General features: G+C 45.1%; 2 protein-coding genes across 4 annotated transcripts; one reads left to right on the forward strand and one right to left on the reverse strand.

The window, feature by feature from the left end:
* Window positions 1-88: 88 nt before the first annotated feature.
* derl1 (derlin 1) lies at window positions 89-5,096 on the forward strand. Its single transcript, XM_084705528.1, has 8 exons — window positions 89-454; window positions 1,489-1,600; window positions 1,795-1,859; window positions 2,568-2,594; window positions 2,810-2,905; window positions 3,001-3,053; window positions 3,314-3,424; window positions 3,858-5,096. Exons 1-8 carry the CDS (start codon window positions 302-304, stop codon window positions 4,033-4,035), a joined length of 795 nt encoding a protein of 264 aa, XP_084561654.1. The 5' UTR covers window positions 89-301; the 3' UTR covers window positions 4,036-5,096.
* A 105-nt stretch (window positions 5,097-5,201) lies between these two features.
* zhx2a (zinc fingers and homeoboxes 2a) lies at window positions 5,202-15,127 on the reverse strand. 3 transcript variants are annotated; one of them, XM_084705497.1, is made up of 4 exons: window positions 14,783-15,127; window positions 12,380-12,516; window positions 6,752-9,383; window positions 5,202-6,078 (listed from the first exon to the last, which is right to left on the reverse strand). In XM_084705497.1, exon 3 carries the CDS (start codon window positions 9,222-9,224, stop codon window positions 6,762-6,764), a length of 2,463 nt encoding a protein of 820 aa, XP_084561623.1. In that variant the 5' UTR covers window positions 9,225-9,383; window positions 12,380-12,516; window positions 14,783-15,127; the 3' UTR covers window positions 5,202-6,078; window positions 6,752-6,761. The 3 variants fall into 3 exon arrangements, with proteins under 3 accessions (XP_084561623.1, XP_084561615.1, XP_084561631.1); XM_084705489.1 differs by lacking the exon at window positions 12,380-12,516; XM_084705505.1 differs by lacking the exons at window positions 12,380-12,516; window positions 14,783-15,127 and adding an exon at window positions 9,727-9,974.
* Between the last annotated feature and the right edge of the window lie 419 nt (window positions 15,128-15,546).

Consider the following 15,546-nt stretch of genomic DNA (forward strand, 5'->3'; position numbering starts at 1 on the left):
TATTAATAGTAGTATTCATTTGTATTCCTCACTCACCTGTAAGCAAATCATACGCCCCCTTTCCGCCGCTTGCTGGCTGTTCTGTATCTTGGTGGATGATGTGCAAATTTGACAGGAAGTAAGCAAAGCAAGAGCTAGCAATGAGCAGCCACGTCATGTAAACTTAACTAAGGAAGAAAACGCTTAAGCAGAGTGTAGATATCGAAACCAACTATTCATAAGCTGAACTAATCGGAGTATTTTCTTTTTTGGAGGACCTTCATTCGGCAGTGTTTATTTTTTGCCGATATCATATGGAAAGATGTCTGACATCGGGGACTGGTTCAAAAGCATACCGTTCATCACCCGGTATTGGTTTGCTGGTTCAATTGCTGTTCCCTTGATAGGGAAATTGGGATTGATCAGTCCTAAGTACCTTGTTTTATGGCCTGAGTATTTCTTTCACAAATTTCAGGTGAGTGTTGAAGTGGGGTTAATGTTGTATTTAGCTATCTTTGCGCTGTTAATTAGCTAGCTATTTGCTAGTTAGCAACGCTTGCAGGCCTTGTTGGTCCTGACTTTGAGAGATGTGAATTGTGTCCAATCACAAAGCGAGTATCAAGAACGTGAGGTTGCACTTCCGGAATGTATGACTCTTCAAAAGTCCCTACATCGCTGATGGTATCATGATGATTGTCTCTTCATAAGCAAACTTCAAGCACATTTTTATGTGAATGGCAACGTTATGATCAAGTAAATTCATTGATTTGACTAAGGGTTTGCAACTTAAATTCATAATGCCACCAGATGGTGCCATTTAATCCCATAACACAGCACATTCGAGTATCAGTAACCAAATCTATGGTATAGTTGGATGACAGACAACAGTCAGGCAGTGACTCAATGGTTCATCCACCACCCAGTCAGATTACACTGAGGCTGCCCTATAAATATACTTGTGTACATCTATGTACTGTGTTGTAGTAGGCTCATGTGAACAACTCGTATGCTACAGATGAGATACATGCTAGTCTACTAAACAAACATGCCAATGTTCAAGACACCCCCAAAAAGATGGCTACTAAGATTAAATTGTGACACTGACATTGTTTCAATAATCTATTATGTCATACATTTTGTTTATGTGACAGATATGAGCAGCAGACACACTGTAGCTGTCAGATCAGCTTAGTGCCTGGCTAGACATCCCATTCTAGGATCTCACTGTTAATTCATGCTTTAAGTCATGTCTGGGCCTAGGTGACATTAGGGAGAGTCTGTGTGCAGTCATTTATAAAACATGGGGAGCTGCAGTAGTCTATACAGACTACATGCCTCTGGCAGAATATGATTTGAACTATGAGTTTAGCATGTTTAGATCTCAAGGCCCCCTGTTGTGCTCTTAATAGGAATGAAAAACAAACTATATTCTTGTTCCCTGGGCTGAATTGTATTTTATCTATAGTGAATGTTGTCTGGTAAAATCATCTTTCTCCCACTTCTGGACAGATATGGAGACCGTTGTCCTCAACACTCTACTTCCCTGTGGGTCCAGGGACTGGCTTTCTGTACCTGGTCAATCTGTACTTCCTCTATCAGTACTCCACTAGACTAGAGACAGGTAAGGTCACACAGTGGCTGGCTGGCTGATAGACTTTCTAGTTGACTTGTTTGCTGACTACCCGAAAGCCATACTTCCATCAGTTATGTTTACTGTGGTGTCTGGATCTTAAATAATCCATGTTGTGCTGCCACTCTGGTAACTGTCTGGTTTGCCATGAAATGGTACCACTGAGTCTTGGTTGCTCTGTCTAGGTGCGTTCGACGGACGACCAGCTGACTATGTGTTCATGCTGCTCTTCAATTGGATCTGCATTGTTGTATCCTTTCTCATATGTACACTGGCCTCCCATCCCACCCGCCTGTGAGATGTATTGCTTTCCAGTGGTACTTTCATGAGCTGTTGTTAAATGCCTAGTAAACATCGGGTGACAACAATGACCCCTACCCCTGGAAGGGACATAATAAAGAGAAAAGGTGAATTTCTTGCTTAAAATGGTTTGACTCCAAAATATGTTCTTGGTTCTCAGATAAAATAATACATAGTCACATGATATATCATTCTCCATCCTAAGTATTCACCTAGTGATTACAATATGAACCAGACAGTGATTACAATTAAAAGTAAACATTCTACATGTTCTGCTCAACGCATGCTGCCCAGGCTTATACTGCTGCTGTGTTATTATGTTCCGCAGCCTGGCCAGTGTGCCAGGTTAGACTGGCACTGTGCCCGTGGCACAGTGGCATACAATCTCCCTGCACAGTCAAGCACTTAATCTAGGTCATGTGAGGCTCAGCTCACATTAGAGACTGGGTTAAGTCTCACACACACTGCCTCAAGTCTTAGCCTAGCTTTGGTCAAAATGAGGTGTGTGCATTTTAAATAAAATCTCTGTGTGAGCTGTGTGCGGTGGTGTGCTGCCTATTGTTAAATCCCTATAGCAGTGAAATCATCAAGCTGTGTAACACAGATCTAAAAATGTCACTTACTTGAAATTATGTTGTCCTTGACCCACATGGTGTAGATAACTGGCTTAATGATGGACATGCAGGTAAGCGTCTCCAATCAGAAAACTACTGATGTGAATGAAAAGGCTGACTGCAGAACTTTGTGTTCTTCAGCTAGCTATGATATTCCATTCTGTTGCTTTCACTGTTATTATAATCACATCATAGTGCTGTGTGAACTAGCAAAACAGTATAAATCTTAGATTAGATCATAGATTCTAAGATGGCTGATGTGTTTTGTGTGTGTGTGTTCCTCCAGCTCCTGATGATCCCGCTGATCATGTCTGTGTTGTACGTGTGGGCCCAACTCAACAGAGACATGGTCGTGTCCTTCTGGTTTGGTACACGCTTCAAGGTACAGCAGGCTTTTATAAAATATTCTTTAATGGCAATTCCTGAAAATATATGAATTTCAAATGTTTTCCTCACACAGTATCTCTCGTCCTCTAGGCATGTTATCTACCTTGGGTTATACTGGGCTTTAACTACATAATCGGTGGCTCGTAAGTTTTTCGATTCTCTCATTGGTTTTGGTCGAAATGTTCGTTATGACAATAGTTTTGTGTGATAAGTGGCTGGTCCAAAGACAACAATGGTATCACTCACTCTGTAAATTTATTTTACTGTACATTCATGTCATGACCTTGTGCATTCTCGACTCAGGTTTTGCCCTCTGAACTGCAGCCTCATTGTGGAAGACAAGCTACCACCTAGGGGGGAACCAAATGAGTAACCATTGCGTTCTGTTGTGTCATGCTCTCAGGGTTGTCAATGAGTTGATCGGGAACCTGGTGGGCCATCTCTACTTCTTCCTCATGTTCAAATACCCAATGGACCTGGGAGGCCGGTCTTTACTGTCCACACCAGAATTCCTGTAAGTTCCTTAGTATCAACGAACCTCAGTCCCCTTGCTCATACCCTCCAGTTTATCTCCCAATTTCCTTGTCTTTTAATATATGTGTGTGTGTGTGTGTTGAGTTCCTAGTCGCCTTACATAGAATCAGTAGGGCGTAGTAGACCAAAATCTATAGTTTTGGTTTCTTACAACAGTCTGTAGTCCCACTGCTTTACATCGCTGTAGCTTCACCTTTAGTCCTTTACCTCCTATACTTGTGAGCTTGAACTCATACACGTTTCCCAGTAGTCCCTAGTTAGCTTACAGTCGTATTGATTTAACCACATATCCTAGTATCAAATATCTAGCTCTTAGACAATAGCCTCCTACTGTATGTAGAACTATCTTTCGTATCCAGCTCTCTGCTTCCATCCTTTTCTAGAAGTCTCTAAATGTTCCTCTCTGTGTACAGGTACCGCTTCCTCCCCAACAGGAGAGGGGGGGTGTCAGGATTTGGAGCCCCTCCAAGCAGGAGACCTGCTGCCCAGGAGCAGCAGGGGGGTGGGGCCGATGGTGGTGGTGGTGGCGGCGGCGGCGGCGGAAGAGGCCGTCACAACTGGGGCCATGGCTTCCGCCTTGGGGATGACTGAACGGGCAGAGGTGGGTCTCTGGGGCTGTCACCCAACTCTGCAGGTAACAGGACAAAGAGACTGTTGACGCCCAAGTTCTCCTTCCAGAAGACCACTGCTGCGGACCTCCAGATGATGCATAAACAGAAACATGGATTTTATACTCTGGTCTCTCCTCCCCCCCTCCTTTTTTCTCCCCCATCCTTTGGACTGGTTCAGAAATGATGTTGCAGCTGCACACAAACCAGCATGTTGTTATTTTGTTCCTGCGCTCTCACAAGATGCCATATCAGATTACACTGTAATTAACCAGTTGCTCTGTGTGTGTGTGTATGTGCAGCCACATTCAGCCTTTATAGAAGATTGCATTGTTTGTTGTGGCATAAGGAGAGCCTATACGCCCATCCCTTCTCCACTGCTGCGTTCACACTCTCACACGTTCGTCTCTGTATAAAAAAGCTCATATAAACTCCATTCATAACCGGTTTCCATTTGTTGACCGTGCTGTTACGGTGTTTGTGTTGCCATGTCATGCCTGATTCTTATATTGTATGAGTTACGAACACGTTAAAATGATTCTTACACACATGGCATTTTTATTTGCCATCATGCTGGGGTAGAGCATGCCACACAAGTGGTCAGGTTGTCCTAGTGCAGCTGTAAACATGGTAGATCGCTGGCTAGAAAGTTTGTCAAATAAAACGGCAACACTGGCTAGGATTCCCTCCTTTACTATGCGCCACAGAAAAGCAACTTAAATGAAACCGTGAGATTTCACTGATGCCATGCAAATGTGTGTGATAAGATACTGAACTGTGAAAAAACATGAATCAACAAGATGCTTGGTCCACCAATATTTTAGATTAGGACGTCATCAGCATCTGTTGTATTGCTACATGCCCCGAGGTTAAGAATGGTACCAACAGATGGACTGTGACCATCGACACTTGAGTTGTCTCAGTTGCATAGCTCATGACTGCTGTCTGCTCTTTTCCTATGGGATGGGTCTGTGCCTTCTTCTGTTGACTTTTGTACAATAGTATTTTGTACTTCAATAAACAGAAGGATGCATCTCTGGTCAATACTGTCAATCTGAAATATTGAGGATGAGGTCCTGAAGTGATTCACTGAAAAGGTATTTTTATGGCAGTATCCTTTAATGTATAGAGGTACTACAAGGGACACCGTTTTCAGTTGGTTGTGTTTTATTAAGTTACAGCAGACTGATAAAAAAAAAAAGAGAGCAAGCAAGACTTCATGGTAGTCCTACAATATCCCAGATACATGAATGAACATGACACTAAAGCAGTAGAAGCGGAAGAAACAGTCTCTTATCTGCTTTTGCAATGGAACACCTAAGAGATCTAGATAGCCATTGAGAGCTAGCGCGTAATGTGCAGCAGCTGTATTGAAAAATTAGACCTATGGGAAAAAAACTAATGTACAGTGCATTTTGTCTTAATGATTGACATTATCCATTTCTTGTCCATCTTAGCGTGTCAGTACAGAATGACATGGGGGTGTATGACGATGATTCTGGTTTAACAGAAATACAGTGCACTATATATTCTATTAAGTACTCAGGATGGTTATTAAGAAATCCATTACTAGTCTGTGTAATATTTGTTTTAAGTGCCATCAATGACTAGCTGGTGGCCACATTCAAATTTTCAAAATATTACATTTCCCAACTGATTTAATGGATTTAACTTGATCTTAAAGTAGCGAAACATTCCTCATTTAAGGGGTTATAGGGGGCTCCTAATATAAATGTAACAAAACCATTTCCCTCTAAAAACATTGTACAAAGCTTTTTGCAATACAGAAAAATATTTACAAGGGCCCTTTTTTTGAAAGTGTAATAACAATAATGCATCAAGTCCAGCTTTGGCACTCAACGGTCCCGCCCCCACAGTCAGTGCTTCATGTGAACTTTCTTCAGTGAACTTCCTGTCCACATCCTGGTGTCAGAGGCAAGGTGTGATATCATTGGTTCCCGATTCAACTTTCCATAGATAATCTTCAGCGTAACTCCAGCATTCTTCAGAACGTCTGTCTAAAAGACTAAATCACAAGACAAATAGCATTAACAGTAGACACAATGTTGTCACCTAACATACCATATTTTATCTAACCACCACAAGCCTATTATAAAGTAGCTTACCTCACTGGCCAATTGGTTTGATATAACCTAGTGCAGAGACCCTATTCAGTAATCAAATAAATGGCCTATTTACACTACAGTATGTCCAGATCTGGTATGAACTGGCTGGCAACCCTCTTCCTGCCAGGATGTTTTGCTAACCGACCAATCAGGCGAAATTATAGGTTCCCTGCTTCCCGGGTGATTGGAGCAGCTGCTAGATTTAAAGAGATAGCTCACCCATTCCACAACTTGATAGACCAGATTCGTATTACTTTTTTCCAGCGGGACCATCATTCATTTCACGGATTACATAATGACTATTTAAATAAAGGATGCTTGCAAGGATGAATACACATGATCCTGCATTAGAGGAATGACCATCATACGAGGAACTTATGGTATGAGCATTTATTAAAACTTGATAAACTTGGAAAAATTGTATGCTGTAAAACTATTCAACAGCAACAGCATGAACATTCAATCCAATTTAAACAGGGGCCAGTGGCCCACCCCTCATGGCGTGGATAATAACATTACCTTTGTAAACTTCAATAAAAAAAGAATTGTTGGCATGTTGGGAGATTACCTTACCATGCTTATTTCAGCCAGTCACCCTTCCAGGGTGGTCCACCGCCAGTACCTCTGCCTCTGGGCCTAGCCGTTGCATGTCAAGACCTTTCCCCTCCTCACCCACAGCCATCGTCACTTTCACCCACCTCCCCCGGTCAACGGCGGCCTGCCCAGGCTGGTCTCGGGCACGACTCAGGTCAGACATGCTCTGTCCCAGCTTGTTGGTGAACCACTGGACTATATCCTGGTTGGAAACTGGCTGGAGTTTTGAACACTCAGGCATCTTGTCAGCCTCTTCCTCCAACTTCAAGACTTTGGCTGGGGAAGGTTGGAGAACGCTCTGGGTCTTCTCTGTGACTGCTAAGGAGCTCTGGCTGTTTTGAGCTTTGCTGTTCAGGTTCTGGAACTGTTCCATCCACTCCAAGGTTCCGTTTTTCAGCGCTGAACGGTTGTCCTTGAACCATCGGACTATATCAATGCGAGCCAGGCCTGTTTGGACCTCCAGATGGTTGTACTCCTCGGGTGAAGGCCACTGTGTCTGTGTAAAGACCTCTTTGAGGAGGCCTAGTGATTTGCTGTCTATGGGTTCAGGGATAGTGGAGGCTAAGAGGAGAGGGAGGGGAAGAGGCAGAGAGGAGGATTGGATCTTACCATCCTGCTGCTCATGAACGCCGTTCTGCAGCCCTCGATGATCCTCTGAGATTTTGGGACCCATAGAGTTCAGCAGGGCTTGCTCCAAGTTATCCCTCAATGCCCTTCGCTCCAAAAACCAGCAGTCGATCTCAGTTTTGGAGAGCCTACTGTTCTCCACCAGCTGGTCTACCTCAGCCTCCGTGGGCGAGCAGCTCCTCTGAAAGCTCTCCTCCAACGTCTTGAGCTGCTCAGACGACTTGCCTTTGACCCTCTCCAGGAGAGGAAAGTGCGTGGGGATCGTTATTTTGGGCAGCGTGTCTTTAGAGGGGAGCTCACTCTTCACCTGGGGGGCACTTTTGAGGTTGAGCAGACGCTGCTCGCTGAACCACTTCTTGATTTCCCCCCTGGAGAGACCGGTGGTCTCGATGAGGCGGTACACCTCCTCCTCCTCTGGGAACTGGCACTGTGTGTAACTAGCCTTCAGCACGGCTAACTGGTCAGGGGTCTTGTTCGAGTCTGCTGTGAAGACAAACTTTGGGGGGACAATCTTGGGGGCGGTCTGAACGGTTTGGATTATAGAGGGACGTTTGATCTCTGTCCCGACAACGACAGGGGACGCCAGTGGACGTTTGACAGACTGTGCAACCTGATTGGCCAGAGTTAAGGCTATGGGAGCACAGGTGACAGTTGAACCGTTGGCCACTTGTGTCAGAACTAAGCTGGTCTGCCCCAGAACTTGGCAAGGGATGGTCTGAAGGAGGGAGTGGGGCGATTTGGTGGACTGAGGGGTAAGCTGGGCGGGCAGTACAGTGAACGTATGAGGAACTGACTGGATGGTACCATTGAACATCTTCTTCCTGGCCTCTTCCACCTCCTCAGGGGACCAGCTTATGCCCTGCTTCAGCCTCTGGGTGGTGAACCACACCTTGATCTGCTCCTCTGGGTGTTTGGATGCGGCAGTCAGCCAGGAAAGCTCTGCCTGGGTCGGGTAGGGGAACTTGTTAAAGGAGGTGATGAGAGTCAGGTTACCATCCAAGGAAGGGTTGTATTTGGATGTGTTTAAAGGAACAGCGATTTTTGGTACCAAGTTGTAGTTGGGGGGTCGCTGTAAAGACGGCATGATGTGAGAGAGACCGTCTTTGAGAGTGGCCTCGGGGATGATTACGGTTCCGTTCACGTTCAGAGCCGTGATCTGCTTTTTACTCAGCTCCGGGGTCAGTTTTCCCAGCTGGCCTTCTGGCAATGTTCGTTTGTTGTCTGTTTTTGACTTGCCAATCTTCACGGTGGTGGACTTGCTCAAAGGGAAGGTGGCAATGTCTGCTCCGGACACGGCGCCACAGGCGTTGTAGATGACTGTGTTGCTGGAACCTTCTATTGTCTGCTCTAATATGGTCTGGTTGTTCAGTTTGACCCTCTTGAACTTGAAGTTGCTTTCACCAGGATGAAACCTCTCATTGTGCTCTGTCAAAGTGTCAAACTTCTTGGTGTTGAAGTTGCAGACTGCACATAGGTAGAGAGGGTTGAGGATGACGTTTGGGTGATTGGCATCCACGTGCTCTTTGAACTCATTGATGTTCTGGGTCGAGAAGGGGCAGTACTTGCACTCATAGCCTCCTCCTTGTTGCTTTCTTTGTGGGGGCCTTGGGTCTGTCTCTGGCCTCTCCAGTGCTGGAGAAAGCTGTGGTGGGCCACTGGGCTCCACGACTGGGGGCTGCATCTCACTGGGAATGTCCATCTGAGGCGGCCCCTCCTCAGCAGGACTGTCCCTAGACGCCTCCATCTCATCCTGCTCTGGATCCCCCTGGTCCAGAGCATTGGGCCGGATCATACAGGGGGTGGTGGACTTCCTCCGGCTGGACATTACTTGGCTCTGCTGCTCTGGCTGGGCTGTGGAGGGGGGGACAGCAGGGGGAGAAGGTGTGTGTCAGCGGTGTGGAGGCGCTGCTGGGACTGACTCAGCTGACGGTCAGTGTCAGCTACACTGGGTGACTTCATGAGACTTCATCACACAGCACCCAACCTAGAAGGGTTTGATGATAGAGATATATTAATATTTGCTCTGATTATTATCATTATTATTTGTAAACAATAACCTAAAACAAATGTAATATTAATTTGATAACCATTGAGACAAATTCCAAAGCATCCATGTTTGTTTGTGATAATTAATTAGTATTTGGCTTGGACTAACATTAACATTACAATGTTATGGTTATATTTGGAAAGAGAGCCTGTATGCAAACTAATGCACAACTTGATTTCCCTGGGTGATATTTTAATGAAGGAACAGCAGAACTAATACAGCACAGTAAAAAAAAAAAAAAAAGTAATTGATATTCTGTCTGCCTCACGCACCGACTCACATTTCAATAAAGCCAAATGAAACGACGACCAAAATGGAAATACCACTGCAGAGAACTCTTGTTGCATCTGACAATTCAAGTCTCAATCAAAGTAGAAACTGCATGAGAACTTTTATTCATCATCACTAGAAGTCACCCATTTTAGTTCTCTGGTACTGGCATCCTATCAGATGACAGGTGTGTGGAGAGGATTCGATTTAAGTTGTGCCCCATGCTACATCACTGACCATATTAGCGCAAAAATTAATAATCACCTCAAATTTATAAAACAGCTAGCACCATCAAAAAACCAAGTCGAGCCTCAATTCCTTGTTGTAGCCATGGCAACCAAAAACATAGAAAGCTGCTCCGGTGCCATGGCGATCTTCCATGGTAATCATTCTATACTGGAGCAGACAGACAAGGAGGGCAGCGAGAAGCCAAAGAGACTCAGTGTCTGACAATTCTGCAAGCCCAGGGACTTGCCAGGAAACAATAGCCTCTCACCTCACAAACTTCCGTAGACCTGAGAAGATGACGATAGGCATTAAAACAAGGTGACTCATGCTCCACCGTTACCATTGACTATGGGGAACGATTTGCCGTCTTGCTTATACCCATCAAATCCCTGTCATCTCTAAACAACAGAAGTGCGGGCTGGTTTATTTCAGGCAGGGCCGTTGTCTGATGAGAACAGTTTCAGTGCTTTGTCACTCACGGCCAACAGACTCTGCGGCTAGCCTATGTCAGACAGGGAAATGGGAACAACTGAGGTACTGATGCTGCAGCCTGTCTGACTGGACCAAGCTTGCAATCTTGGCCAATTTTAGTGCAGCATACTGGTCTTTGTGGCAAGTATCGCTAGCTAACTAGTTAGCATGTGTCAGACAGGAACAGAGGAAGAAATCCTGGCCAGCCTGCTGCTGTGGCCATGCTAGTGTGACCGGGGGCTGGGACACGGAAGGAGGGAGGGGAGCGCCATACTGGTGCCTCATTAAACTTGCAGGAGATTCACGCCGTCTCATATCACCGCTTTAGCTCGTCCTCCCAGAGCCAGACTGAGGACGAAACAGCGCAGCCCTGGCCCCTTCTGCCAGGACCTGGGCAGATCTTCTATTACAACTGGAGAGATAGAACAGCAAGATATAGGCTAGGTCATTCGACCTCAGACGATTCGTTTGAAGAACATAAAAAAGGACTATATACATTGACAACGGCCCTTCTGCACAACCGATGATGCTACCTTCTTCACACATTCCAGACAGTCACCATGAACCTTGAGGGTTCGACAGCCATCAGAAATGGAGATGGCTTGAAAAGAAGCTGCACACCAACAGCATCATTCTTAATTATTGTTGATACGGTGAAAAATAGATTACATAGTTTACAAGGCCAACACAAACTGAACGAGGCCTGGCCTGGCCTAGGACAAAGGCAGACGAATCTTACACACACACACACACACATAAAAATACACTGGCCAACCCAATAGGACAAGACACAGAGAGCGATCACCCCTATATGCTTGGCGTACTCTGCGAGACAGCAAGAGAACTTGATCTGACAGCAGGTAAACAGTAACAAACCAGTCATGCTCTCGAGACTCTCTCACACAGACACACGCCAGCTGCTGGTAGACTGTTCCAGGAGACATCTAACATCTCTACAACGTTCAAAAGACAAGAGGCTAAATCCACAAAATGCTGTAGACGGTAACGGCAATGCAGACACTGATGTTGCTAGGAATAACACTGCTGAGAGTTTGCGTACGAGGCTGCCTCGTGTGTGTTTGTGTGCAGCGTTCAGACGCAGTGTACCAGAGGACAGCGGGGGGTATGGGGAGAGGGAGGTGGTGGTGGGAAGGAGGGGAGGGGGGTCGTTGGAGAACCGCTGTGTGGGCGGAGACACATCTCCACAAGTACAGCCTGTCCCAGCAGGGGTGGGGGTGGAGGAGGGGAGGCTGTATTTGGGATCGTCGCAGAATTAATTTAAATCTCATCAAATGGCTTCCTAAAACCAACCCAACCCCCGTGGAAGCAATGCATGGAAACGGACAATCGCTGGCTCTCTGTGTCCTTGCCTCAGTGCTCTATTCCGCTAAGCCTGGGAGAGGAAAGCTGTCAGCTTTGAACAAATTCAGAGAGAGACACTATGGACGTGCTCTTCTTTTGAGCTGAAATGGTACTGCTGTTCCTATTTGACATTTAAGTTGCAAAAACATTTATGAGTTTGAGACAAGAGCTCGCTAGACTACTTTTGGGTTGGTGTGAAAATAGCTTGTGCTCTTTTTCTCTTCACAATAAATATCCCAAATAATCTGCATTGCTATTTTTGGCCAAACCAAACATGCAAGATTAACTTTTATTCAATCAACAATGGGCAAGGCTACAATACAGTCATAAAGAACTGTATTAGGTGATTCTGATATGGGTGTTCTAAATCTGACAGAGTACCGGAATACTAGCCATCCAGACCCTAAGGCCACACCAAACTACGCAGCAGTAACCAGGCAAAACATTTCCAGCACTGACTGACACTATAAATAAACCAACCTACATGCTGCAATCCAGAAGGATTCCGAATAATTGTTGGCTATGATGACCATAATCAATGGCTGTTCATATTAAGTGCATGCATGTTATCCAACACACATTCTCCCATGTTTTACTTTTACCTATCAGACTGCCTTCTCTGCAGTGGGCCGAGCTTAGAGGGCTCGCTAGGCGGGCGGGATTGGTCAAGAGCTGGGGAGAGAGTTTCTCTGCAGTAGTGATCTGTGAGAACTTCTGCCTCCTCTCTTTCTTCCAAGACCTGAGGATCAAGACAGAGGATGGGCTCATTCACTTAAACTATAAGAGGGGGGGGGGGGGGGGGGAGTGGTAGCGTGACCTGGTTCCAGCCCCTGCTCACACCTATACAATGCTCAGTATTCACATTATAAAAGTTAGAATGGTGTGGGTATGGCATAGAGAAATGATCTGCCCTATTCTCCCCCTCCGCCCTCTCAACACACACGCACTCAGAATCCTCCTCTGAACAAAAAACCCATACATAACTGTGTGTGTCACTTCCAACAGGCTATTAACCATCACCATCAATGGCAGTAGATAACGTTACTGCTCAATGCCAAAGCCCTGCTAATGCTCTGCAGTGGTTATAAGGACAAAAGCGCTTCGTTTCAATAAACAAGACCTCATCTCAAAATCAAGAGGGGCTAGTCAGCATAATATCTCAATGACTAATTAGGGTGGTGGATTATGTTTGGAGTATGAGAGCATTTTGACCTTGTCTGAACCCTTTCTCACGGCGCGCCCCCTCCTCAAAACATACATAATCCCTGCTATTCTATAATGACCTACACTACAAATCATTTCCTGTTTGTCATCTGAGGACACAGGAATCAATACTGCACATTGGACACCTACCCAGCATGCTTTGTCTAGTTGTGCAGGGATAGTGACGGAGACAGGTAGGAAGTTAAGACTATAGAGATGGTGCCCATTCCCACGAAACATCACTTTGTCCATGGCTGTGACTTCATCAGTCAGGCAAGGGGCCTGAGTCACTTCCAGATCGTGTAGGAGCTGAGCTGCAACAGCCCTCAGAGGTGAACACCCCCTGAGTCACACACAGGCAGCCATCTTTAATCAGGGCAACTGGCTGGAACAGGACGAAGGATGTATGGGGAAGGAAGAAAGGCCTGTTATCTTAAACCATGTAAAGGGCTTTTAGGGAAGATTATTGCGTTGAACTTGACAGTTCTGTCTGAAAATCGAACGTATGCGGGTATTGAGCACATGGAAAAACAGATCTTTGAAAGTGTGCTATTATTATTATTATCATCATCATCATCATCATCATCATCATCATCATCATGCCATTGGTGTAGCATATTACATTCAACTCTAGACTCCCTTTAATGCCAGTCAGTCAGCCCTAAGGTCCTGTTCTCTCCACTGGCATTATTTGACTCCATAAGCAGCAAATTCTGATAGCCCCAAATTAATCACACCACAAACAGAAAACATGTATTATTTGACCAAAACGTTTTCATTCAGGAATCAATACACGAGTTGATTGATTTTGCCCAACTCTGGCTTTGAGATATACAGCATTCAATTGCATTATGGGATGTTTACTTAGGCCTTGAGTTTTACACAGAATGACCCATCAGTAGCTAAAAGACAATAGTTAAGCTGCATCACTGATTTGAAGTTTATAAAATCACCATATGTTATCGTTTCCTCTGATAAATAACGGGATTCGTTAAAAAAAACAATGATGACTTGTTGACAATGGCAAACAACATCAGACGTAGCTTGAAGCAGACACGTGTTGGCTGCAATCAAAACAACTTGCTACTGAATGATCAGTGGGTTATATCTGAGGCTGGATCTACTTGTTTTGATAAATTCAATCGGGAGCAATGCTGCAACGAGGCGTCACTGTGCTACAGTTTCGCCACTATGAGCGTTGCAGCCTATGGCCGCGGTGGAAGGCGTCACCTTCTACATCATACCACAAACCCGAAATCAAAGTAACACGCTGGCCTCTAAAGTAACCTTCTGTGTTTTGCACTAGTATGACTTAACTATAGAACGTTCTATGAGTGGTCTGGCAATATCATTGTCCCAATCCCTATACTAGGTTGAAACGTTAAGGGACAAAATCTGCTCCAAATTCTTCTCTCGCCATCGACGTAACGCCATGTCGGCATTGGAGGCCATATTTTGCTGGTTATGTCGACATAGGGGAAAAGTAGACATGTTCCCTCCATCTCGTTTGACGGTGCACGATAATTGTACCCACAACTTTTCATGCGTGAGGATGTCCATAAACGCATTGACTTGCCTTATTTATAAGCAGACATAATGTAACTTCGCGGGTAGTCAGGTGTACACCGGGGCAACAAAAGTTCAGTGGCTAGACAAGTTGAAATATTTATACAGTGGCGTGTGCAGTCTATGAACAACAGCAGCCGCGGTGGTGGTGGAAGGTAAAGCATAAAGCTTTAACTTTTAGACTTTTTTCTCAATGTAGGCTACATAATGATATAAATACTTCAGCCGAATCTTACCTGTCCACCGCGAAAGATGTGATGTGATGCCGGGGCAGCTGTCCCAAACCGACTTGATTCCAATAGAAACACAAAACTGGGAATTATTCTTGGGATACGTCCGAATCCTACAGACAACGACTGAAAAGAATTGGCGTTCACGAGGGGATCTACGCCAAAAACCACATGACCAACTACGTCAGCATACGTATTTGCATACGATACAAGCAGTCCTTCCATAGTGAGGGTCTTATAATGGTTCAGAAAAGTTCGGCAATTGGACGTAAGAAATGGCATGCTATCTTCGACAACAAACAATCAGTCAGAGCTTGACACGCTCTGCTTCCGATTTCGGAATGAATGAATTGCTGTTGCCGAGTTCCCTCTGTTGACGTCCTCTGCGCCAGATCAACGTTCGATATCTCATGGAATATTAAGTAGCTAACTCAACACTTGGCCCTCCTTCTCATTGTCATACTCTCCGCCCCTTAGCTCCAGCATTGACGCCCCCACCTCATGCCTTGCTGCAGTGAGTTCAGGTGAGCGTTACCTTGCGGTTGCACTGACCCCATACACTCACTCACAAGCAAACTCTCCCTTTCTAATAGAATAGAATGTACTTCCCCCCTCTATTTTATGTGTGTATACAACTATACACACATCTCTCTCTCTCTCTCTCTCTCTCTCTCTCTCTCTCTCTCTCTCTCTCTCTCTCTCATATATATATCTATATACAGCATTGCATACTACTCAATCCTCAACATCAACCACAATCCTAATTACAT

Source organism: Hypomesus nipponensis, chromosome 2 (genome assembly GCF_054491055.1).
Source record: "Hypomesus nipponensis isolate SF chromosome 2, ASM5449105v1, whole genome shotgun sequence".
NCBI lineage: Eukaryota > Metazoa > Chordata > Actinopteri > Osmeriformes > Osmeridae > Hypomesus > Hypomesus nipponensis.